The sequence below is a fragment of the Coccidioides posadasii genome, chromosome 2, assembly GCF_018416015.2.
Source record: "Coccidioides posadasii str. Silveira chromosome 2, complete sequence".
NCBI lineage: Eukaryota > Fungi > Ascomycota > Eurotiomycetes > Onygenales > Onygenaceae > Coccidioides > Coccidioides posadasii.
In genome coordinates, this window is record NC_089408.1 from 213,523 (window position 1) to 236,981 (window position 23,459).

Here is a 23,459-nt window from a genome sequence, read left to right on the forward strand (position 1 = left end):
ACATGATGTCTATCTTAGATTTGAAAGCATTTTCCTACTACGGTCAGACCCCTTTAACATTTAGTGGTCTTTTCTTGACGGCCAATGTTCTATCGTAGCGTGAAAACCACCCTGCCTTCCTCCGTGTCCTGCACGAGCTTTGAACCGCCGCTAATACAACCCTTTCTCAAATTCACTCTGTATGTCACCCTCCTCCGGCGTTAAGAGGCCTCACATCCCGTTGTGAGACTCAGGTTATCGTTCCTCGCGTTCCATGCGTAGCCACGTCAGCGATTCTCCGTCTTCGCTGTCGTTGGTGTTGTGTTCAGGGTCGACTGGGCTTTGTCGGGGCCCTTTGTCAACGACGAGGGTGTGACCACTGTGTCTTGATTGTTCTCTTGCGAGTTCACTTCTAGGAAGTGGTAGAGAACGATGAGGAGCATCGCGCAGGAGCCCAAGAAAATGGCGAGCTTGTAGAGCTCAGTGTCGGTAATCATTTTCACTCGGTGGGGGATGGGAGGTTTTGATATATAAATTGAGAAGTTACGTAGGTCGGATCAACGGTGTAGGACTCTGTAGGGACGGTGCTTGCGACAGCCGCCGCAGGTCAGCAGAAGGAATATGACAGAGCTCGACGGAATTGGGGGAGCTTACTTTATGTTCGCGTCAAATCCCGCGGGGGGTTCAGAAAACAGGCATCTGCTCAATTCCTATGGTGGATTGGCCGGGCAAAACGATTCCCACAGCTCGTCGTCGATACTATTGCCTGCATCTTCTACCGGAGCACGGATCTGGCACAGCTGGCCGCTTCGCCCTCCCAGACCCGGCCTCTTACGCACACTACCAAACACTAACGCCACCTTACAAAGTTTAATTTTCCCCGCCAATCTCGAGCCACAGGCGACCGCCAAAGCCACTGCTCTCATACTTCAACCCTCAACAGCACAATAAACACCCCGTCATAACGGGCAAAGATTCCACCAGCTTTGCATTGCTCATATTACCAGGCATTTAACAACTGAGCCGTGGTTGCCGGAATTCATCACAACACCGCCAAGATGCCGCCCAAGAAGGCTGAACAGCCGAAGAAGAAGAAGCAGACGGTGGAGGACAAGGTAGGTCCATTTTCGATCGTTCAATATCTACCTCACCACCCGCCCAGTACACAGCGAAAACAAAAGCTAACTTCGCAACTAATCCAGACGTTTGGTATGAAAAATGTGAGTACAGAGTCTCTTCCGCGTACGGCGGTCACCGGATAAGAAATGGCAATGTCGACTGTTTCAAGCCATGTGGATGGCTTTTTCCGCATCGGCCAAAGTCCGGAGGCATAAGAGCATGAGCACCCATTTCTTTCCTCTACCTTCCTGAGCAGCATTTGCTAAACTAACTTTTTTCTTTGCTGGGAAATAGAAAAAAGGAGCGACGGCGAAGAAACAAATAGCTCAACTCCAGGCACAAGCGCAATCAAACAAGAGTGCAGATCAGAAGAGAAAGGACGCCGAGAAGGCGAGACGAGAGAAGGAGAAGGCTGCCGCTGAGCAAGCCAAGAAGGAGGCAGCTGAACTCTTCAAACCAGTCCAGGTGCAAAAGGTGCCTTTCGGAGTCGACCCCAAGACAGTCTTATGCATATTTTTCAAGAAAGGCACATGCGAGAAGGGCAAGAAGTGCAAATTTAGCCATGATCCTGCGGTTGAGCGGAAGGCGGAGAAGAGGGATCTATATTCAGATTCTAGAGACGCCGAAAATGACAAGCAAAATGATACCATGGACAGCTGGGATGAGGATAAGCTACGAAAAGTGGTCTTGAGCAAGCATGGAAATCCGAGAACGACCACCGACAAGGTCTGTAAATACTTCATCGAGGCCGTGGAAAATCAGAAATATGGCTGGTTCTGGACGTGTCCGAATGGAGGAGATAAATGCATGTACAAACACAGTCTTCCACCAGGGTTAGTCTCTCCCCCCTCCCCGAATTCCCAAACAACTTACCCTTGCCTCATGATCTAACACGCCGGAAAACAGCTTTGTATTAAAAACCAAAGAACAAAAGGCCGCCGAAAAAGCCCTCCTCGATAAATCGCCTCTCAAGACGCTCACTCTGGAAGAATTCCTCGAGTCCGAACGTCATAAGCTTACAGGCAATCTTACGCCCGTCACGGAAGAGTCATTCGCGAAATGGAAACGAGAGCGTCTCGATAAGAAAGCTGCAGAGGAAGAAGCCCGTAAAGCTAAAGAAGCCACAGGTCGTGCCTTATTCGAAAGTGGGAACTGGAAGGATTCAGAAGATGAGGATAGCGAAGAGGATAGCGATGACGAGGATCAGGGTGCCTGGAACTTGGAAGCTATGCGGAAAGAGACAGAGGATTTGCGTGATAGATCGGAGCAAGACCGCCTCGCAAAGCTCAAAGGCGAGAGCCTTAGCAATGGAATCGATCCGGGCTCAACGTCCGTGGCGGGCGCAGGATAATACGAGCGGCCTCGAAAAGGGCTGCAGCTTGGTTATTTTCCGATTTCTATATACCATGAATATGAGATCAACGACTTGGCAGGCCTTCTTCCATTCCTTTTTTTTTTTTTTGCTTCCTTTTGATCAAGCTTTCGAGTTGATGGGAGGGCATTTCACGTATATTAGCCGCTGTCAACCCTTTTGGCTCAAATCTACTTCGGCTTTATTCTCGACTTCGGACGTGGTCATATGGAGCATAGCCCCATCCCTTCACTACCCGAAAAGAAATTCTGTGCAATTTCGTGTGGAGACGTGAATCCAAATATATGCTGCCCAACGGGGTCTATTGGCCGGGGATGTATCACACAATTACTCTTTAGTCTCTGGCTTGTTCTACTGGTTGATTGGGCTGCCTACGGCTTGGGAAAATGGTTGATTGATGCAAGAAGATAAAGCACATATTTTCTTTAAGACGCCCTGCTATCACCACAAACACAAAGAGACATATTAGAAGTAAAATTTCTTATCGCATGGAAGTGTTTTGATTGTTCCCATGGAAAGGACTTTGGAGGGCCATCTGCTGCGTTCGGACTAAGCACCATAGGCGTAATGTATGTCAAATCAACAATAGCCGTTGTTGTTGAGTCATGCCTTCGTTTTATATCCTCTACCGCTTTATGCCGCCATGCGGAACAGAACGGATTGTAGCAAAAAGGTTCGGCCGTTTTGATCTCACTTTCGAACACAGCGTCGCAAGGAATAAATGACTTAGGATACCTCCTCAATCTTTGGTTTGGAGGATTCTGGAGCGTCGTCTTCCAATGCAGGCATCTCGTCGTCGTCATCCTATAAGTCGACAGTTGTTAGTGTCAACCGTCACCGGCAATGCTTGGCTGAATACATACGGATTGCGCCTCTTCGGCAACATCTCCTTCTAGCTCAGAGAGGTCGCCGCCGCCCAGTTTGGAGAAGTCGATGCCACCGAGCCCGCCTGTCATATTTGAAAAGTCGTCTTCCTTGGCTTCCTCTTGCTCGTCTTCATCGACCCACTGTAAAGATAGACGCGGGTTAGGAAAAAGTCTCAAGACCAAATCAAGTCGCTAGCATGACCTTGATTCATACCTTGTCGAAATCGGTTTTAACGAAGTGCACTTTCTTGCTTTCTTTTAGCAGGCGTGGCCAGAATTCTTGCTTCACCTCCTTCTTTCGAAGCACCAAATCGACTCCACGAGCTGAATGATGCCGCTTTGAGTTTGCGACGTCAATCTCGGCATACAATTCCAAATCGACCTTGTAATCTATGTTCTTTGTCGACGAATGTCCGCTAAAGGATACAGTCGTGGGAGTGACGTCGAGCTTGGCTGAAGATTCAGGCACATCGGGAACGGCAAGCGAGAGATAGATGATGTTCTTAGCAGGTTCAGTTTCGGAGGAGCGCTGGGCCCAGAGAACTGTATGGAGTTAGCGCCTTTGCCCGCTTCAATTAAAAACGTAACTGTTGATTGAAGGCTAAAGCAGTTTATTCTGCGCCTTGTGAGCTGCCCTGAGACCGATGCGGCAAGCGGCAGAGGCGTATGTAGCTTCAGTGCCCTGGTAACCATGGTCGCTCGCGCTTCAGCATAGCAGGAGGATTCCCCTCACCTTCTGGAACTTGAGTGCTAGCCATTGCGATGTTGCTATGACGGCCGAAGATAAGCTGCAGGTTGAGAAAAGGTAAGATAAGGAACGAGCTCAAAGATGAACTACGAAGCACAGGCGTCGGTGTTGTTGCCGGAGCAGAGGCGAGAAGGCCAGAAGAGGGATGCTTTTGACGGTTGGCTGGCGGCTTAGAAGCTGCTGGAAGCCGGCAGAGCGCACAGGCCACGTGGGTTTGCCCTGTTTGCTGGCTGACTAAACTGATTGGCCGCCGCTGATAAGATAACCACCCAGCCCCGGACGTGACGATGATGCCTTCTCGCGCGGCATTGAGGGAGAGAGAAATTCCAGACTGGACGAGAGATTTAACAGCTTGCCCCGTCCAAGTGTCTACTTATTACATTGTCCTTTGTCTCCATTCTCTATTTGACCCTGCCGCTCTACTCTCGCTATCTTCCCCCCTTATTTTAGTACGCCATTGCAGCCGAAATTTCCCGCCCCCCGGGGCGCAGAGTTGTCCCGAAGAACATATTCTCATAAACAAGCACCTGACCTGGCCATAGATTGTTGTTTGGAAGGCGATAAATTGTCCCCTTTAGCCTGGGGCTGTCTGCTAGCATGGAGACTCTTAAAGCGGTGTTCTTCAAGCCGGACCCGGCGGCCCAGGTACAACCAAGCCACACGCCATCTCCCCATCAAAACCTCCGCTAATCATTAATGTACAATCTTAGATGAGAAAATGTAACGCTTTAATTCGTGGTAATACTCGAAAATTGGACCGCGATATCGCGCAGCTCAAAGCCCTTGATATAAAGACGAAGCAGTTCATTGTCGCCGCCTCCCGCAGGGCACAACGGAACCCAGCACGGGCTAGCCAAGCAGCCCAGGAAACGAGGATATTCGCCAAAGAATTGATCAGGATTCGAAAACAAAGCGCACGCTTGAACACCAGCAAGGCGCAGCTGGAAAGCGTGAGAATGCAGGTCAACGAAGCCTTCGCCGTAAGGAAGATTGAAGGCAGTCTGAGGACGTCCACAGGGATTATGAAAGACGTCAATACGTTGGTCAGGTTGCCACAGTTATCAGAAACAATGCGGCAGTTAAGTGAGTCAAACGTTCCAGTCCGCAGATGACAAGGGGAACTAATCATGTGCAGGTCTGGAACTGGTCAAGGCCGGCATAATTGAAGAGAGTATAGACGATGCACTCCCAGACGACCAACTGCTGGAGGGCGAAGAAGAAGCAGCCGATGCGGAAGTGGATAAGGTGCTGCAGGAGATCTTGCAGGGCAAGCTTGCCAAGGTCGAGGGCCCGAGAGTGGAGGAGCCGCTGGAAGAACCAGCCGAGGAGGGGTTCGAAGACCAAGAAGCTACCCTCGAACAGATGCGTGGACGTCTGGAAGCTTTGAAGAGCTAATAATATGTCGCCCGGCCCCTCAACCTGTTCCATTTACGACTTGCATGTGAGGCGAGCGCCTTCCGTTGTATACTTGCTCATTGTGCGCTGAATTATATCTATGTCGAACACGACATTATGTGTCTACGGCTTTACGGAGTACTAATATACTGTTTGGAGTTGGTATTTTGCTGGCTTGATTGTTTATGCTGCGGGGTTTGTATGCATGAAGGTTAGGGGATATTGGCGTGGTTTACGGAGGAATGCGCCAGGTTTTATAGCACATGACAAATAACTATTCTACGGTCCGCGAAGCTCCTAATACTTAGAGCTACCATTCCAGCACCGCAGCCATAGCGTCCGTCAACCCAAAAGAACGAATTAATCAACTTTCTTTGGGCCACCCATTCTGCAAAATGGAACTCTCATCCACAACCAAGCCTAATATAATAAGCCTCTACTGTAGGGTGGAAAGAAAAATAGGATGAAAACATAAAGATAAAAACGAAAAAGAAAAAGAAATAAAAAAAGTCAAGAATTGGAATGATCGACGCAGGGTTCGAACCTGCGATTTTCCGCGGTACATGAATGTAAAGCGGACGCCTTGACCACTGGGCCAGTCGATCTTCACCTCATAAAATTCGCCGCCGACTTTTTATCACTGCTTATGCAAACATGTCGCAGGATTCGAGAGGTACTTCGCCTATTTTTACCATAATAGCTTGACCTACAGAGTACTCCGGTGTATGTATAACATATATCATTACACAGTAATTCCGAGAGATCAGAACTCTCCATTTCTCTCAGCGCCCGATTGACTGTCCGCTGGTAGTGCTGCTGTTATCGCCGCAAGCAACAACGGCCGAAGCCAAAAATAGCGCTGAGATAAGCCGGAGCTTGGCGCCCAAAGCGGGCTAGCGCCGGATGGACTGAAGGGCTTTCTTTGACGCCCTCCAAGGCAGCCTCTGCCTCTTCCCTTCTCCTTCAGACCGACTGCATCGCCAGACGCCCGTCTGCTCATTCACCGCCGCTGCTACTTTCACTTCTTCGCCCATCTCCGATCACCCAAGAGCCGACTCGAACATCCTATTTGTTGTCTTCTTTGCTCTCCATTACTCCATCGTCGTCTCCTCGCCACATATCTGCACTTTTCTCCGTCGCGTCATCAACAACAAAACATCGAAACAACCCGCCGTCGAAAGCCCATCGCATACTATCACCCCGTACCTTGATAGCTATCCAATACATCATAAACTCGTCAATCAGTCACCATGTCTGGAAAACTTGACACATCTCTTGATGAAATCATCAACACCACCCGTGCTTCGCGCCGCCAGCGTCGCCGTGACTCCAGATCCACAAGAGGCAAAGCTGCCTCAGCTCCTGTTGGAGGTGTCAGAAAGCCGGCCCGCCAAGCCAAGGCTGCTGCAAAAGCCATCCCTACTGCACCGTCCACAGGAACGGGCGAGAGCAAAATCATCGTGAGCGGCTTGGTATGTGCTCTACCCTCTCCTCCCAGGCGCATTCGGGGATACGCAGTGATACTAATATCTAACAGCCCTCCGATGTCAATGAAGCGAATATCAAGGTATGTTGAACAGAGGCGCTCTCTGGGTTTCGTTCGCGAATGTCCGTTTTCAATCTCTCTTCGGTATTACGATCGAAAGCGTCGCTTTTCTTCACCACTGGTCATAATACACTGCAATTACGATTGCTGTGGACGATCCGTGTATATTCGTGTGCACATCGTTGGCATTACAAGACAGTTGGCACCTCCATCAACTTTTGCTCGCCCGGTTAAGGCCTGATGCAAAGCTAGTCCCGGAGTTGAGCCCTGTCATCAACATGCAGATGTCTGGACATGCCCTGTCCTCCTGCCCGCGCAGCGACATCCGTACAGTCGGTCTACAAGCTGCACGTCATCCCAGCCACTTGAAGGATCAAAAACTCTTCTTGGCTACGTTTTGAAAGCATTCCTTTTGCTTGCGGAGGTGTTGAGAATCAGCGAGCGCAGCAGTGAGAGCAGCATAGCACCCCCTAAAACTCTGGCAACTTGTGGTTGGCCCACGCCTATCCATGTCCGATGAGAGACGAGCGCCCTACTGGTAAACGAACCTGAAGACGGCCTTATCGTCATCGCTCTCAGCCTTAGGCAGAGATAATAATTCGACTCACGCCATCTTCCTCCTTTTCAAAAGCGACGGTCTGGCTTTGTTGAGCATATGCGGTGCATATCGCCCCCTACTTCCAATGTAGGGGTCTATGTTTTCGGGTAGGAAATGGTATAATTTGGAGTGGGTGCCCAAGAGAATTGGGTGGTTCGGGAGGTTGAGAAATCGTGCGTTGCCTCGAGCTATTGGGTTCGCGTAGCATGAAGATCGGAATGGGAAGAGGACCAGGGAAAATCCTTCTGTCCTCTCCGCAGCGATGGTCGCTACTACTTACTAATGCTGTTATTGCTCTGTGCTCGCTGATCCACGGTGCCTTTTTGCTGGCGGTCTACTGCTTAAATTGGATTCTTTTACTGTTCTCGGTCGCGTCTGCATCGGAATGGAATTCAAGACGCCTTTTACTGATGTGGCTTCGAAATAGGAATACTTCCACCAATCCGCTGGACCGGTTAAAAAGGTCATGGTCACTTACAACCAGAATGGCACTAGCCGTGGTATTGCCTCGATTACTTTTGCTCGCCCAGACACCGCTGCCAAAGCTGCCAAGGAGCTCAATGGCTTATTGATTGACAAACGCCCGATCAAGGTACGTCTTAAGATCTCACAAGTTTGCATGCACCATTGGCTGACAGTGATCAATAGATTGAAGTTGTAGTCGACGCTGCCCGGGCTCCCCCGGTTCCTCCCGTCAAGCCACTCGGTGAACGTGTTGTGTACGTAGAAACAATCCTTTCCCTGTGACGGAGCATATCTAATAGACCCCAGCCTCCCAAAGGCCCAGCCTAAGCCTGTATCCGCTGCAAAGTCCGGCAGACGTGATCCCCGCGGACGTACACGACGTGGTCGTAACGCCAATCGCCCGAAGCCAAAAACTGCCGCCGAGTTGGATGCTGAGATGGCGGATTATTTCGAGGCCTCTGAGGCCGCCGGTGCGCCAACAAATGGAACTGCCCAGCCGGCAGCGAACAATGAAGATATGGGCATGGATGAGATTTCTGTAGGTCACCGCGTTCTATAAAGACATAACTCTTGGCTGACGATCGTGGTACAGTAAATCCAGTTCAGTTAACGGTCGACGGAGAAGAACGCGCATTTGTACTTTTACTTTCTCGGTCGGCGACTCGCCAGTTCAATGACTCGCTCTTTCGTGAACTCCGAACCTCGTCACGTTTTCCGCAAGAGGAGTCGTTGATCTACGGCATCAACAAGCGACTTTCCTTTCTTCCTTTACCCTTCCAGATTGTTTAATCGTTTCTTGCAACCTTTAATTCAATGGCTATGCTGGGCGTTTGGATTTCAAGAATGGTTTCTTTACTATTAGTGATATAACATTCAAAAAAAAAAATATTCCCAGTTGCAGATTGTCAGAGCCTTTGTGCGAAGTGCACTTCTCTTGTGATCGAAGGGTCGGACGGTCGGGGAGCTGGTAGATCGGGGGGCTTTGGGGGGACTTTCGCATTCAGTTTCTTATTTCCTTTGTAGCGTGAGCGTAGCATGGGGCTCAATTCTAGGTAAATTAGGCGTTTCGGACGGACCTTTGCTTATTGAGTAGTGTCATCTGGATTATTTTATGTTCTCAAGCAGTCAGCACAGTAAAAGCCAGAATCGCAAATGAGACCAGATCTCAGGTAAACAGGCAAAATATAAAAGTGTAGAGCACAAGACCGCGGTGATGGTTTCACGACCTCCATGTCGTACGCGTCGCTGTCGTAATGTGAGAGAGCCCCATAGGAGATTAATGGTCAATCAGCTGGCAATTATGGCAATTGTGGCATGATGGATGGTATTCATCACTGACTACATTGTAGGGATGCGATGCTAAGAACAATCGATAGACAAGAGGCGGTGAGAAGGACCCGACACAATGGTGATTGAAACATCAAACCGGAGATGCTGGGGAGATGCATGGAAGACCCGACGCGGTGGAACAATCAACTATTCAAATATCAAAGGGGGCCAATTGCGGAGGTGGCGAGGAGATCATAATTACTTTGCACGTAGCCTACTTTCTTTTACAGACAAAAAACAAGAACTAGCTTAGTGCGCAAGGTACCCGACAGAGTGGGAATATAGCTCGTGCGTTTCCTTGGGCTTCCTGCTAGACTACGAGACTGGGGGGAGGGGTTTGCAGCGACTAGGTCAATGGCGAGGGGAAAATAAGGGTATCTGACGGGAGGGATCACAGACCAGAAAACCAGATATCAATGGGCTTTGACGTGGAAATGGGGGAGGGAGGCGAACAGGGTGGCCAGACGATGAGAAATCAAGGAGTGCGGGGTAGAGCATAAAGAAAAAGGGACCCGATAGCATAGGAAATATCTCGCGTCCAACATGGGTTGGACAGAGAGGATCGAGCGAGATCAGGTTGTCGAGAGTGGCGATACGTCGCAATCAAGCATATAGGTGTGGACGAAAATATGAGGCCGGTGTGTGGGTGAGTCCGACGGTGTGGATTAATGTCTTTGTTGAATCATAACTGTCCAGATCCTCACTGCGGGCAGATGACCAGATCGGACATGTTCATCCAGTTTGCACATTAACCAGCTAGTCAGCGGTGATGGAGGAGGTCGACGGGGTGGCGCCATCGAGATGCAAAAGAGATCATCATCAAGTAATAGTGCGAACTGGTCTGGAACATATACATATGCACAGACAACTCATTGTAATATGTGCTTCAGCAAATTATCGGCGGTCGAGAACGTCCATAATAGGCAGATCATGTTATCTATCACAACTCCAACGCCCCAGACAACCCCCGATCGACTCCTTCGCCCTACCTACGCACAGACTCCATCCCCCAGATCTCCGCGCAAACTCAATCGATATACGACGCCACCCTATCCAAGGTGTAGAATATGAGAACAAACAGGGAAAAAACGAATGCAGGAAAATAGCACAAAGCTTGGGCAAATGATTCTCCGCGCCACCCCACCAGGATTTACCTCTCGATCAGTGGCGTCGCAAGGCCACGAAGAAAGCAAATCTTGTGGAACACGGACGGGCAGACCCGAGGGGGTGGATGTCAAAAAGCGTACTCAACAGAGGTCTCGAAGAGCTGTATGCGGCCTCTGGCTGGCCCTCTCAAGTCTGGAGAGTTTGGAGGGCTGGCGTTAGTTTGTCAGGACCGGTACATCGGCAGCCTTGGTTGCGTTGTACATGCCCAAGATTGCTTGTACCTCCCAGATAGAAAGACGGGGGAGCTGCATGGGATCGCACCGCGTGTGTATTTGACATCAACACGCGTTATCGTCCAAGCTTCAAGCCTTGCCGTGAAGTTCGAGAACGCATATGACGTAAATCAAGGGTCGTTCAAAGGTCAACACACGTCAGTACCGGCTTCCGTATCATTTGCACCATATACTAACGTAAGGGGGTCATGTAAAAAGAGAGAAAACCAGACAGGCATAGCTCGGCGACTATGCTCATATACTAAGCTTTCCAAAAGTTGGAAAGATCACTGCACACCCAGAGTTCGATGTGAAGAGCGAACTCGAGTTGAGGCTAAAGAGAATGTCGACTTGGTGAAGACCTCGATGATTTTACAGATCTTTGACCTTGTGATAACAGTCCTCTGTTAGCACTGGTTCCTATCACCGAGCGCGATTCCTCTCAAACCATCGCATCGTGGTCCTTTTCCTCTTGTTCAAAAACATTTCAGGGCTCAACTATGCTTCTCGCGAAGCGTTTGGAATACTGTCGATGTGTATTGGAGGTTGTGCTGCCGGGCTGTGTGATATTGTAAGTCACTGGCATGACCACGTGCTGCATCCTCAGTGCGTATTATGTCAATTACCACAGAATCGGGGGATAATCCAAGAGGCAAGGCAGAGTTCCAAGGCTTCCGGAGATGAAACCAACAAGATACAGATCACTTGTATGTAACTACATATCTGCGATCAATAACTTATGAGAATCCATCACAGAGAAACGTGTGGGCTTCATAGGCAAGAAAAATTTTTGAATCGATTGGACATTCGCAGCCCATATCGTTTTCAAAACAAAGGGGCCATCTGGTTGCAATTCACAGTTGGTGCATCCTCCGGAGTTTCCCACTCTGGTCGAGGAGCCGGGAACCCCTCGTGTTCCGGGTAAAGAGTCCCGTTCGTCTACCTTTGCCAGATGAGGAACGATAGGAGACTTGTGTGATCGTATCCTAAATTAACTATCGGTCTGTGGCTTCGCAATTTTCCTTGAAACAAAGATTGTTTTCCTTTTTTTGTTCATGAGGAATCAAAAATATCATCACAACGCCCCTTGCACACCGCAGTGGCGAGACAAGGTCCTTCAGCACAGCTGGGGTATGTAGAGTGGATGTTGGAACCTTTTCTGTGACGAGAAATCCAGCTCCATGGACCTCCGTGGAGAAATTGCCTGGAGAGCCGCGCGGGATGACAGAGGATGATACTCCATGTCGAGTGTTCAGTGATCGTTTTGCTTCTTTGCAAGATGCCTCGACCATCCCTCGTCGAGTCCAGAGCAGGCCAGGCAAACCGTTGGGCATCCTGCGGGATAAGGGAGGATATTCAAGGCAACGAGCGGGGGGAGTGGGATGCGAGCGAGGACCCCAGGAGGAGAGTGATGGCGAGAAGACACATCACGTTGAGATGTGATGCATCCATGTGCCTCGGGCCACGACGCCCATTCGATCACATCCATGTCCAGGGCAGAAAAAAAGGGCGCCGAATCTGCTGCGTAAACGGACTGTAAAAATGGTGAGCAATGCGCCCGTTACGCGCCCTGACGAGCCGTGGATTGTGATTTGTCCGGATGTGGAATATTACACCCGTTTACAAGGGGGGTTACCGCTTCTCTGTGAATTATACGGATTTTCATTGGCTGAATTATGAGAAAATCAGCGAATCAGGTTAAATCCCGGGGCCCGGCGGAGGGGAAGGAACAAAAACGCGGGCGAATTCCGAAAAGAAAGACAAAAACGCAAAACACAAGCCAAAACAAAACAAACCCCGGCAGCAGCAAGCAGTAAGCAACAGGCATAGTTTGCCCGATAGCAAAGGCGATGAGGTCAAACCCCTCGATCTGACGAATCCCACACCGCAATGCACGCAACTCCTGTTGAACTATCACAATCGATCGATCAGGCCGGTGTGCATACTGCGCTCTCCCAGCACCCGAACAATGGGGATTTGGCCCACCGAAGCCATCCCCGTCGCGTCGCAGCGCCAGCTCCATGCCCAACTGAGCAAAAATATACCGAGAATGCCGACTAACCCCCACCTCCACAGCGCGCCGCTCCTTGAAGCAAAAAGTAAAAATGAAAAGAAAAAAAAGGGGGATTGATGCCGAAGAAACTAGTAGCCTGCGGAACCGCCCATCCGCCGACGGCGTGTTCCAACACCATGGCTAGTGCGCGGTTAGCGAGTTAAGCGTGAGGGGTTGTCCGGGATCTCGGGTTACCCCAAATTGCTTGACCTTGGGCATACGGAGCGAGGAACAGAAGCGCGCACTAGTGGACAAGTGAGGGGTGGAGGGAAAGGGCCTGGCCCCCTTTTGAGCTTCAACTGCCGTTTTTGGACGATTGACGGCAAGCATGATGGCACTGCGTGTGGTTAGACCCCGAACCGTTGGAAGACGAGGGAGGGAGTGAGAGTCCGCCGAGGGGACGAGAGAGCAACCAGCAGGTCGATGCCAATAGTCTTGATTGTCCTTGGGTTCGGGGGGAATGGCAAAGACGATTCAGCGAGCAGATCGGGTGCCGAAGACATCCCCGATTCCAGTCCAGACCGCTCGAAGAGTCGAGGGCTCGGACAACGTCAAATTGAATAGACTCGCATAAGTCAAGGCCGCATACATAGCACAATTTGCCACGATGCTTTCGCTTCCGCCTCTGGCTGCCCTTGAACTCAATTACCCCAGAACGTTCCGAAGGTTGATTCTGCAAGCCCCAAAGGGCTGATGGACATCTCGCATATTTTAAGAAACTCCTAATCGGGGTAAGATATTCGACGTAAACTTCCGGGAGGCATCCTCCCTCCTTTCCGCTGCCCAAGAACCGCATCCCTGGAGCGAGCCGCGCGTGTGCACCTCGCCTGAAATAGCAAAGTGCGGTGGGGATGGTGTGGTCTGGGCGGCGCAGGAACAATGCAAGCTGTGCAGGGCGGAGACTGCAGAACTCAGGGGGAGGCGAATAACTGGACGGATCCTGCACCTACATACGCTCCATGCCCTGAACCAGGTTGTTGGATTTTGAGCTCAGATGGAGATCTGGATATGTCCGATTGTGCGTGTGAAATATCAGATAAACACTCTTCGTATGAAGGAGAAATATGAAATAGTACCCACGGGGAGAAAGGACTCGAACAAAGAGAGAGAGTCGAGCTAGGGGAATTCCCCAGCATGCTCCGGCTAGTGAGTTGAGGAGTCAGACATCGCTGATCTTCCAGCCTGCGCTGACTCCTACGATCGTCAAGATGGCCGGGGACAGGGCTCTTTGGTTTATACTGGGGTCTACGGAGTATTATGCGTCCAAGAACAACTGCCGTCCTGCTATCACGGGCACTGCCTCGACATGGAAGCTGAACAGGGCTCAGAGGCATACCAAGTAAACTACTCCATATTATTGCTATTATTATGATGATTATGGAGGTACTCAGTAGTATGGGCTTTCTCCTGTCTGATGGGTTGTCGCGTTGGGGCGACCGTTTTCCCCCCTTTTCGACGTTGGTTCTAGAAGACTAGTGGGTGCGGTCGGGATAAACTCGGCGTCTCCTGACGCCGCCACAAGAAATGAAGACCGCCAACTCACCAAGGCACCCCCATGTCTTGATGTTCTGACAGTGTGGATGAATTCTCCGTCCTGCGAATAACAACCAACGTCCTGTGGTATGTACTCCGTAGATGGAATGTAAACCGGCCAGAGAATGCGCGAAAAAATAATAAGCCGACGGAAAATTAAAAAATTAAAAAATTAACATGACAAGGGTGGGATTCGAACCCACGCGGTTTCCCATTGGTGATATATTACCTAAAACCAACGCCATAACCACTCGGCCACCTTGCCCTTACAGGTTATGTAATAACTGGGCCCTGCAAAGTATTTCTTACATTGGAAGCTACACAGGCGCCGCACATTCGGTTATCCTTTTTTTTCCCGCTGCTGCTTTCAAGCTTTGGCAAGCGGTGTGGGCCTCTTTGAGTCCCATCAAAACCATCGACGATTGTTTGGTTTACACACACACACACACAGAGACACAGACACAGACACAACGGAGCACAGAGCATTGCTATATTGAAGAGCCAGATCATTCACCAGTCATGGAGAATGACCGAAGGTGCCAAACGAGGGGCCCATCTGGTTGCTTTTTTGGTGTCGGCTCCATCATGCCGCGGGATCGCTGACCCGGACGGTTGGCGGGAGGAGACAGAAGCTGCCCAATGAGGCTAGTGTGGGTGGGCACCAAGGCTCCATAATCCAGCGGGAGGGCCGGGTCGTGAAGATGGGCGGCGTGGCCCTCGGAGTTGGGAGGGAGTGAGTGGGCGAGCAGCCATGACGAGTCTGAACAGAGACTTGGAGGGGGGGGGGGGGGGGGGGGGGGGGGGGGGGAAGTGAAAAACATGTGTTCGCCTTGCTGGAGTTTCTCTATGGGAGAAGAGTGCTTGGGGTGAGACTACACTTCCGGTCGTTACAGGCCATCGTTGACACGTGCTGCCAGAATGAATGCCCAAGTTCCCAAGGCAGACAGCTAGACAGCCAGAAGAGCTGTCACGAGCTCCTTATTTCCCGCGAGGGAGAGCATCCTATTAGCCGGAAGGTTGTGTGAGGGTGAAACCGGAATAACGACACGGTCTCCCTTCATCAGAAGCCAAAATGGAAAAAGTAATTCATTTACCCGCTGGGCTACGCTGCTCGTTCTCCTTTCTTTTCGGCTCCACTCCTTAGCTTCCCACGATGACGGTTCCAGCCCAGCGGTGGATTCCCGCCTCTTCTTCCAACTCTCGGACCCATGTCTTCGTCCCGCCCGTGCGGATTCCCGAGGTTACTAGTCAGCCATGAGCAGCTCTCCAAGTCGCGGAAGCAGGTCCCGTAGCAAATAACCCAAATAAAAAAAGTGGATTCAAGGTCCAGCTATGCGAGAAGCTTACTCGCCGTTGGGTGATCACAATCCGGCGATGAATTCCAAGGGACCGGAAACTGTTGCAAAGTCAAAAGGGATCGGTGGGACTGTTCCCTTGTGGATGTTTCTTCGGCCAGAAGGGTGTTATTTAAAAGGGACCAGAGTCCGCTCAGCAGAGCGTGAAGAACCTTCTGTTATTATGACTAGGTCATCAACATACTCTGTTTGGAAGTCGATGTAGTACATTCGCTACAAAAAAAAAAAAAGAGTTTGTCACACTCCTGTCATTCGCTTGTTACATCTGCCATAACACCCTCCCCCAAATCGTGAAACATTCCAGACCACGTTTCGACACTTCACCAGCACCACGAAAACATCGCGTCTGTCAATTCTGCCGACGTGGAAATCAAAGCCAAACACAGACGCGAGGCCTGATAGCGCGACGTCACCGCCTTTCTACTTTTGTTGCGTGTGCGGAGAAACCGAGTCGACCACCACGAACTCCGACGTCCAATCCAATCGTCGCCAGCAGTTGAAACGCGGACAGCGTGGGGAGAGAGCCGACACTAAGGTCGGGGAAGCGATATTTCCCCTCCGTATTTTGCTTTTTTTTCTTTGCTGTCTCTCTCGCCCTCTTCAAAAGCCGCCTTATCGATTAGGTTGGGTATCTGGCCCCAGCGATTGGGCGACATCGCTCGAGTCGAGAACCACCGCCATCCCACTCAGAGGCCCAATCCGATCCCACACGCCTGAAGCATCGATTCCCATTCGTCGGAAGTGTCGGTGTGCCTTGTCATTTCGACAGCAACAGGTATGTGTGTGTTTTTTTTTTTCTTATTGACCCTGACTCACTTTGGTACCCTCTCGCGTGTCAAGTTACTTGTATGGAGAGGGGGTGGATGTATCTCCGAATTTTAAACACAAGCTATCGGCAACCATTAACCAGAGACTCACATTTTTCACAGACACAAAGGGGCTAAATTCCAACTTCGCCTGAATCTTCCGCCGCGTTGGTTGGTCTTAGTCACCAAAGTAAACCAGTATCCGCACTTTGCAGAGACTTTGGATCTCCAAGGTACCGGAACGTGCAAAGGACAAAGAGAAGCCCAACCACAACAAACAACGCATTCAGGCAAGAAACAAATCGCCCGTGAGGCCCCAGAGGTATAAGAATAGGAGGCCAACAGCTCGTTTGCACCCCCGCATCTCCGCTCTTTCATACATCATACATTGCATTCCAAAGAAACATACTGTCAATTATTATCATTATTATCACGCCGATATTCTCGATCATATAACTCCATACTGATCGACACGGTGCCCTTTTTGGCCTGCATAACTCTCCACCACATTTTATTTTACGCCATCGGACACAATTCCGACACCTAGCCTGGACCTTAAGTACCAAGCAGACCGATCAGAAACACTAAGGCGTCTTGACATCAACGACTCAGAAACAAAGCGTCGAATCATATCCAGCCATTTCCACTACCCCGACTACGGAGATTCATATCCTGTCGGTGAAAGGAAGCACGAAATTCGCAATCGAACGAAAATCAAAGGACTCTTAAAATTAACAAGAAGCCCTTTTCCTGAAATTATCTTCTTACATCCCTGCACCGGGGGAAGAGAAAGAAAAAAAGAAAAAATTATCTTCAGCTCTGACGGCACCTCCACTGTGCAACGGCAACCGACTCATTTCTACTACTTCGCCCATTCAAGAATCTGGGGTTTACCTGTGCTCGTGGATTGGGCACAGTGTCTTGATCCAGTGACAAAGCCAGCGTCGAGCGTGGCATTCTGATTTGCGACCAACAAATCTTTCTTGGCCCGTGACAACTTCACAGGGCTCGCCCTCACTGACGTGTGACTGGTGCGAAGGCAAAGAAAGAAAGAAAACCAGAAAAGGCGGGCTGACTAGTCAGTTCCAGTCTGGGCCCTGCGACCGACCCAACAGCCGAAACAACGCCAACCGGTGGTCGGAGCACGCAGCAGAGAAGTAAGAGAGAAAAAAAAAAAATAAATACGGTGTGCACACGCTAAGCTCCAATTCGATCCTTTGTGACGCCCCGGACTCGGCGGACCGTTCCATGATCCTCTACTTTTCGCGTGTGCCACCCCCGACTTTTTACTAAATTTACTCCGTGCACTATATTATTTACCCCCATCCCACTCAGCTCCGACGCAATCCACCGCTTCATTGTTTCCTTCCACACACACCCAAACTTCTATTTTTCTCCTCTGGGGATAAATCCGTCTGGACTTCCTTTATCTCCAACCCTGCAGCACAGGCAACAACCTTACTGCAAAGTTTCCGGACTTGCTATTTTTCCTTGGATGTGTTGGGTTGTTTGCTACTCTGCGACACCCCCAAATTCAGCTTATACTCCGACCCGACAACGAAACAAAAGTTGCTGTGCCCTTTACTCCGTTTGCCTCTCTTACCTTTATTTAGCTCCTGGCGTGCGATATATATATATAATTATCCAGTCAGCCCAGAAGCTCCGTTTCCCTTCGATCCTTACAAACATTTCCAGTCACGACATACTACTACTACCAAGATGTGGTACGGCTACGGCTTCAGCAGCAGTGCTGCCTCTTCTCCATCACCCTCATCGCTCCCTCCACCACCTCCGCCACCATCTCCCAACGACTCCCTCCTCGACATCAGCCCCCGCAAGACATCCTTCTCCACGTCGTCTGGACGCAACACATCCTGCGCCTTCCCATCCTGGCCCAATCGATCCTCGCTCTTCTCAGACTCCGACGAGAGCGCCAGCGCGTTCCTGTCGGACGAGGATCTCTTCGTGGCCTCGACACCTGACTCGGTGCTCAGCAGCGACGACGACCTGTCGCTGCCGTCGAGCGCGTCGGATCTCACCACAGAACAGCAGATCGGCCTGATCCAAGCGGCACGCGAGAATGAGACGCAGGGGTTCTTCGCCCACGTTCAGGCGCACGCCCGGGCCCAGCAAGCCCTCCGGGTGGCCCAGCAGGCGATGGCAGCGCAGGCAGGAGCCAAGCGCAAGAAGCGACGCGTCGTCACAGACAAGAAACGCCGCGCTGGCTCGGCGTCCTCGTCGTCTTCATCCAAGGCGTCCTCCAAGGCCGTGTGAAACCGATTAACCGCGGTAACGATATTATACTCTTTCTTTTTTCAACATTGTTTCGCCCGATCTGGACGACGACACCTCGACTCGGAAGGTCAAAAAAAAGGAAAGCCGACGACTACTTTACTGCATGCGTTTGCAACACACGGTAGCCTCGGTCCATCGGCGGTGAGGCCTACAGACCAAAAAGGAAAAAACAGCGTCACCCTCACCACCCTCTTTTTTTTTTTAATTAAACTTTCAGCGGTAGGGCTGCGAACCCTGGCTCCGCATCCACCCGATGGAGGGAGAAAGCTTTTGGCGAACAAACAAGTAAACAACCACGGAAAAAGCGGTTGTCGCAACCCCACGTGAAAGTCAAATCAACCACGCGGAATCGCCACGAGAATACTTTTTTCTTATTATTGATGATTTTACGGACTTTTGCCGTTTTTCATCAATTCGGATGGAAGTCCAGCCAAAAAAAAAAAAAGCTTGAAAGGGAGGGAAACGACTTTGATCCGGAGCGAGAGTTCCAACCCCTCGACAGCCTCGGCTGTTATGCGATTCGCCGTTGGGGGGAAGACGGGGATTCTCATCTGCACCGTCCATCAGCCGCAAGATGACTCGACACACACACGCATACACACGCAAAAACAGTGTGTTACCTCTTTTTTTGATTTAGTGTTGACGGTTACTCCGGGACTCGTATTTGGCGCTGTGACAGGCGAAGAGTCGTGTTGTTCTGCATGTTCGTCGCGTGCGCCTCACCGACTCTGGGCGGCTGGCGGCGGAGCTGAGGAGGGAGAATGCTGAGTCAGCCAGCCAGCCAGCCAGCCAGCCTTTTCAGTCACCGCCTGTTGTTTGTCGTCGTCATTCGATTTTTGGCTCTCCATCATCGCTCGCTCGCTCTCCCTCGCACGTTACACCCGACAGACTCTTCCTCGCCCTATGAAATCTGGTTTTTTTTTTTGTCGTGCATCCCGTTCCCTGTCTCCGACTCTTTTTTTTCTCCTCTTTGATCTTCTTCTCGGGCTGCCCGACAGTTTCGATACCAAGTTTTTTATTATTATTATTTTCTATTTCGGAGTATCTTTTAACTGTTAGCCTATTTTTATCTTTACTTTTTATTTATAATCTGCCCACCAATCGCATTATACCCATCTCGAGTCTTTGTCGTGTTCTCTTTTTTTTAATTTTTTTTGAAAAAAATTCAGCGTTGCATGGCGAGGGTCTTATTTACCGTCTGTTACTCCAGCATAGCGAGGTGGTGTTTGGGAAATTGGCATGCATTAACTACTACTACTACCACGATGGCATCGCAATTTCATTTTCTCTCGCACACACACATATATGCATATTACATAGCGATATGGGGACCCGCAAAACTCGGCCCCCCGTCTATTCTTAGTTGATAGTCTTACAAATAGTTAACTACCCCCCAAAAAAAAATAAATAAATAATATAAAATAATCAACACAAAATCATTTTGATCTCTTCTTTCCTCTCCATCATCGTCCTCTCCTTCCCCACGTGAACATTCGACAGGCAGCGAACAAAAGGGAAGGAGATGATGTCATCACCAGCCTTACCCGGAAGGGCCCCAGATGCATCGTTTCTGCCCAAGGCAGGCAGTAACTTCCTAAAACAATACTTCCCCACCTTCCCCCCCTTTGACATGACTCACAAAAAGCACACAACTCGTGAACCTTGTAACTTCAGTATCATTGATGCGTTCGACTCGAGGGGCTGGAACTTCTTGAAAGCCCCAGCGACACGCGGGCTCAACAACCAACAAACATGCATGCGCGCACGCATGGACGGTCTGCCCTTCATCAAACTGAGACTTTCGAGTGTCACCGATAGATTGGACATACAAGATGAACCAACCCCACCCCCTTCAGGATTTCGCTTCATATTGAGTAGTAGATAATAGCAACATCTACATCTTCTGCGTGTAAAAAGGGGACCCCATGCCCAGACTGGGGGTTGTTTCGGGCTGCACAGCAAGTTAGCAACCTTTCATCTGGGCTGAAGGGATTCACTGCTCGCCCTACATCGCCACGGAGTGCATGGATATGCATAGAGTACATGATCAGATCAGGGTTGAGAGAGTGATAGAAGAGTTAAATTATCGGTTTCATGTTAGGATTGCCGTTGCTCGTTGAGGCTGTACTCAATTTTGATTCATAAATGTACTTTATAGATGAATGTGTGTAAGTATGTACCGAAAATGGCAGACTGTTCTAGTGGTGGTAGATTATTATTATTATTATTATTATTATTCATTATAGTCTTATGCAGTCAGTTAGTGGTGGTAGAGGCATGGTATGCAGACTGGATCTGTCTCTTGAATCGCTCACTGCCGCAGTTTCCCCTGTCTATAAGAAGGGGGGATGCCTATTCTGATCACTATCCTTTTCCTTTTTTTTTTTTTAGTATGGGGACTCTGGCTTCTCCTGATGGGTGTAATCTAGGACGCCGGTGTAAAAAATATTTGATATCGAGTTTGACCCAGATGTGTGACCTCCAACACCCTGGAGTTTACTTCAGAGATACTAACAGGCTCCTCCCCACCCTCTTCGCAAATAAGTGGATGGGTTGTCGAGGAGAGATGTCGGTAGCTGTCAAGGCATGTTCCCGAGCTCCAGGCCCTCCAAAGCTCATTGTGCTTATCACTGCGGGACTCACAAAGATATCCCGTAATAATAAAAATTGGGGGAGAGAGAGAAGTGATGAAGGGATCTGAAAGACTTCACAAGTAAGACCCCGTCGCCGTGGTGCACTTCCCGGCATTCTGAGTGTTTGAATAAATAAACCCCCTCCCGCACTACAGCAACCATAATGCTGCTGTAGCCTCCAGAGGGCTATAAGTGCTCTTCTCTTCACGTTTTATACCCAGCACTCGGCGCACCAAGTTCCTAAGGATATGGAGGGGAGGCCTCCCTCATTCACTCATTCCGACTCGGGGGAAAGGCAGACGCATGGAATCTCGGGCCCTACTGAAAATTTGAGAGTTACACTCGGTTTGAATAACACTGGAGTGCGACCAAAAAAAAGAAAAGAAAAGAAAGAGAAAGAGAAAGAAAGAGCCAAAGAAGACGGAAGGGGAAAAAAAAAAAAAAAAAAAAAAAAAAAGAGCCGTCTACCGAGAGTCGATGCGAAGACCGTCCTCAGTTCGACAAAACCATTTACTCGTATGCAAGTTTTGGGTAACACAATCATTGAGATGATTGAGGACTAAGTATTTAAACAAGAAGGAACCATATCACGGGCGAATTTTTTTTGCGTTCGATCGTTTAGTTAATGGTTGTGATTGAAGGGTTATCTGTCCTTTGGCTTCTGTTAAAGTTGAGTTCCGGGATAGTAAAACCCAGCGTGCTAACCAGAAAGTGTGTATCATATTGTATAGCATCTTATACAATGAATTTGTCCGTGACTGCATGTAATGTCGTCACGCTCTTGTCGATCTTTTTCCGTAATGAATAGCTATGCTGCTGCCTCTGGCCGCGATCGGGGGGTAATGTGCGGAGCTTGGAGCCGACTGGCCATATGCGTATCGAGTTCGCGAGGGTGGCTGCCATACCAGCCATGCGTACACATGTTGCATCGCTTCGATTGGGGGATGGGCCATTGGATTCTGACGGGAATGGCGAACAAGAGGATTGGCTCATGTTCGCGCCGAATCAAGGTTCACCGTCACCACTCACATGAGACACAACGAACCAGCGAACCTGTGGATCTCCGAGGTCGAGAATGCATGAACGCTCGAGGCGCAATCCATAGAAAAAGAACGGCATCACAACGATCGAGGCGGGAAGATACTCATGTCCTGCATGTTCAGTATAGGTAACGGGCTCAGCGCGCAATCCGCCAGATAAAATCTGTACTTGCACGGGGGGTTACCGAGAACTCCATAACGTGGAGTCATTTTCACAGGTATGTGACAGGTTTCCACAGAGGAGTAGCCTTGATCAATGGGAGGTGGTGGAAGGAAAATCCCGCTTCCTGAGGATCCTGAGGATTCACGACGCTGATGGCGGCGGGTATGATCATGGTTTGACCATGTCCTCGTCAGGGGCACACTGGGCAGTTCAACCGTGCGCTCGTAAGTGTGTGATTGAGTTGAGGGAAAAAGAGGGTAAAAAACATAAAAATTAGAGGAGGATGGGCGCTAACGACGACGTTATGTATAGCGATCACAGTGACGACGAGTCAAGCCCTGCAACGACTCGCTTACGGCGGGTGGTCGACCGGGTTGGCCCACAAAGGGCGAAAATCGTCACAAAAGGAGACGAAACTAACTACAGTATAGTCGCTGACTCCGGAGTTGCCCAGCTCACATTCCAGCACATCCGCTGATTGACATGCATGCCCGTGAAGAAGCGGGAAGCGGGAGGATCATGCATAAGCGCCGTCTTCAGCAGCATCTCGAGCGGTGAGTGCGGGATGAGAGTGGTGTCTGGACTCTGACAGAGAGTATTCACGACCAAAAAAAGATTATTATCACTACGGAGGATACATCTGGAATTCTATTCTTGAGCAGCCTACGCCTCGAGTAAGAATAGCATGGTGTTTTTCCTGCTCGATGCGAGTGGCACAGCCCGCGCAAGGGTTCTTCACCGTGACTGTGATTGAGGCGAAGCCGTCGACAAGGACCTCACACGGC

At 50.0% G+C, this 23,459-nt stretch overlaps 7 protein-coding genes and 2 non-coding genes across 9 annotated transcripts; 4 read left to right on the forward strand and 5 right to left on the reverse strand.

Moving 5' to 3' along the window:
• Positions 1–66: 66 nt before the first annotated feature.
• D8B26_002571 (uncharacterized protein) lies at positions 67–771 on the reverse strand. Its single transcript, XM_066123877.1, has 2 exons — positions 634–771; positions 67–552 (listed from the first exon to the last, which is right to left on the reverse strand). The coding sequence occupies exon 2, from the start codon at positions 474–476 to the stop codon at positions 267–269; it is 210 nt and encodes a 69-aa protein (XP_065979952.1). The 5' UTR covers positions 477–552; positions 634–771; the 3' UTR covers positions 67–266.
• Positions 772–919: 148 nt separating this feature from the next.
• D8B26_002572 (uncharacterized protein) lies at positions 920–2,679 on the forward strand. Its single transcript, XM_066123878.1, has 4 exons — positions 920–1,094; positions 1,182–1,199; positions 1,393–1,931; positions 2,005–2,679. The coding sequence occupies exons 1-4, from the start codon at positions 1,038–1,040 to the stop codon at positions 2,447–2,449; spliced, it is 1,059 nt and encodes a 352-aa protein (XP_065979953.1). The 5' UTR covers positions 920–1,037; the 3' UTR covers positions 2,450–2,679.
• A 52-nt stretch (positions 2,680–2,731) lies between these two features.
• On the reverse strand, positions 2,732–4,231 carry D8B26_002573 (uncharacterized protein). The gene is made up of 4 exons (XM_003069055.2): positions 4,070–4,231; positions 3,551–3,879; positions 3,334–3,477; positions 2,732–3,274 (listed from the first exon to the last, which is right to left on the reverse strand). The coding sequence occupies exons 1-4, from the start codon at positions 4,092–4,094 to the stop codon at positions 3,197–3,199; spliced, it is 576 nt and encodes a 191-aa protein (XP_003069101.1). The 5' UTR covers positions 4,095–4,231; the 3' UTR covers positions 2,732–3,196.
• A 153-nt stretch (positions 4,232–4,384) lies between these two features.
• VPS24 (Vacuolar protein-sorting-associated protein 24) lies at positions 4,385–5,806 on the forward strand. The gene is made up of 3 exons (XM_003069056.2): positions 4,385–4,729; positions 4,795–5,167; positions 5,220–5,806. Exons 1-3 carry the CDS (start codon positions 4,682–4,684, stop codon positions 5,477–5,479), a joined length of 681 nt encoding a protein of 226 aa, XP_003069102.2. The 5' UTR covers positions 4,385–4,681; the 3' UTR covers positions 5,480–5,806.
• A 196-nt stretch (positions 5,807–6,002) lies between these two features.
• On the reverse strand, positions 6,003–6,084 carry D8B26_002575. Its single transcript has one exon. It is a non-coding gene; the product is annotated as a tRNA-Val (tRNA).
• A 378-nt stretch (positions 6,085–6,462) lies between these two features.
• On the forward strand, positions 6,463–8,683 carry D8B26_002576 (uncharacterized protein; the record flags this gene model as incomplete). The annotated part of the gene is made up of 6 exons (XM_003069057.2): positions 6,463–6,951; positions 7,017–7,046; positions 8,051–8,215; positions 8,272–8,342; positions 8,395–8,626; positions 8,681–8,683. Exons 1-6 carry the CDS (start codon positions 6,730–6,732, stop codon positions 8,681–8,683), a joined length of 723 nt encoding a protein of 240 aa, XP_003069103.1. The 5' UTR covers positions 6,463–6,729.
• A 3,806-nt stretch (positions 8,684–12,489) lies between these two features.
• D8B26_002577 (uncharacterized protein) lies at positions 12,490–12,819 on the reverse strand (the record flags this gene model as incomplete). The annotated part of the gene is made up of 1 exon (XM_066123879.1): positions 12,490–12,819. The coding sequence occupies one exon, from the start codon at positions 12,817–12,819 to the stop codon at positions 12,490–12,492; it is 330 nt and encodes a 109-aa protein (XP_065979954.1).
• Positions 12,820–14,560: 1,741 nt separating this feature from the next.
• D8B26_002578 lies at positions 14,561–14,647 on the reverse strand. The gene has a single exon. It is a non-coding gene; the product is annotated as a tRNA-Leu (tRNA).
• Positions 14,648–18,231: 3,584 nt separating this feature from the next.
• Positions 18,232–19,008, forward strand: D8B26_002579 (uncharacterized protein). Its single transcript, XM_003069058.2, has one exon. The coding sequence runs from the start codon at positions 18,263–18,265 to the stop codon at positions 18,815–18,817; it is 555 nt and encodes a 184-aa protein (XP_003069104.1). The 5' UTR covers positions 18,232–18,262; the 3' UTR covers positions 18,818–19,008.
• Positions 19,009–23,459: the final 4,451 nt, after the last annotated feature.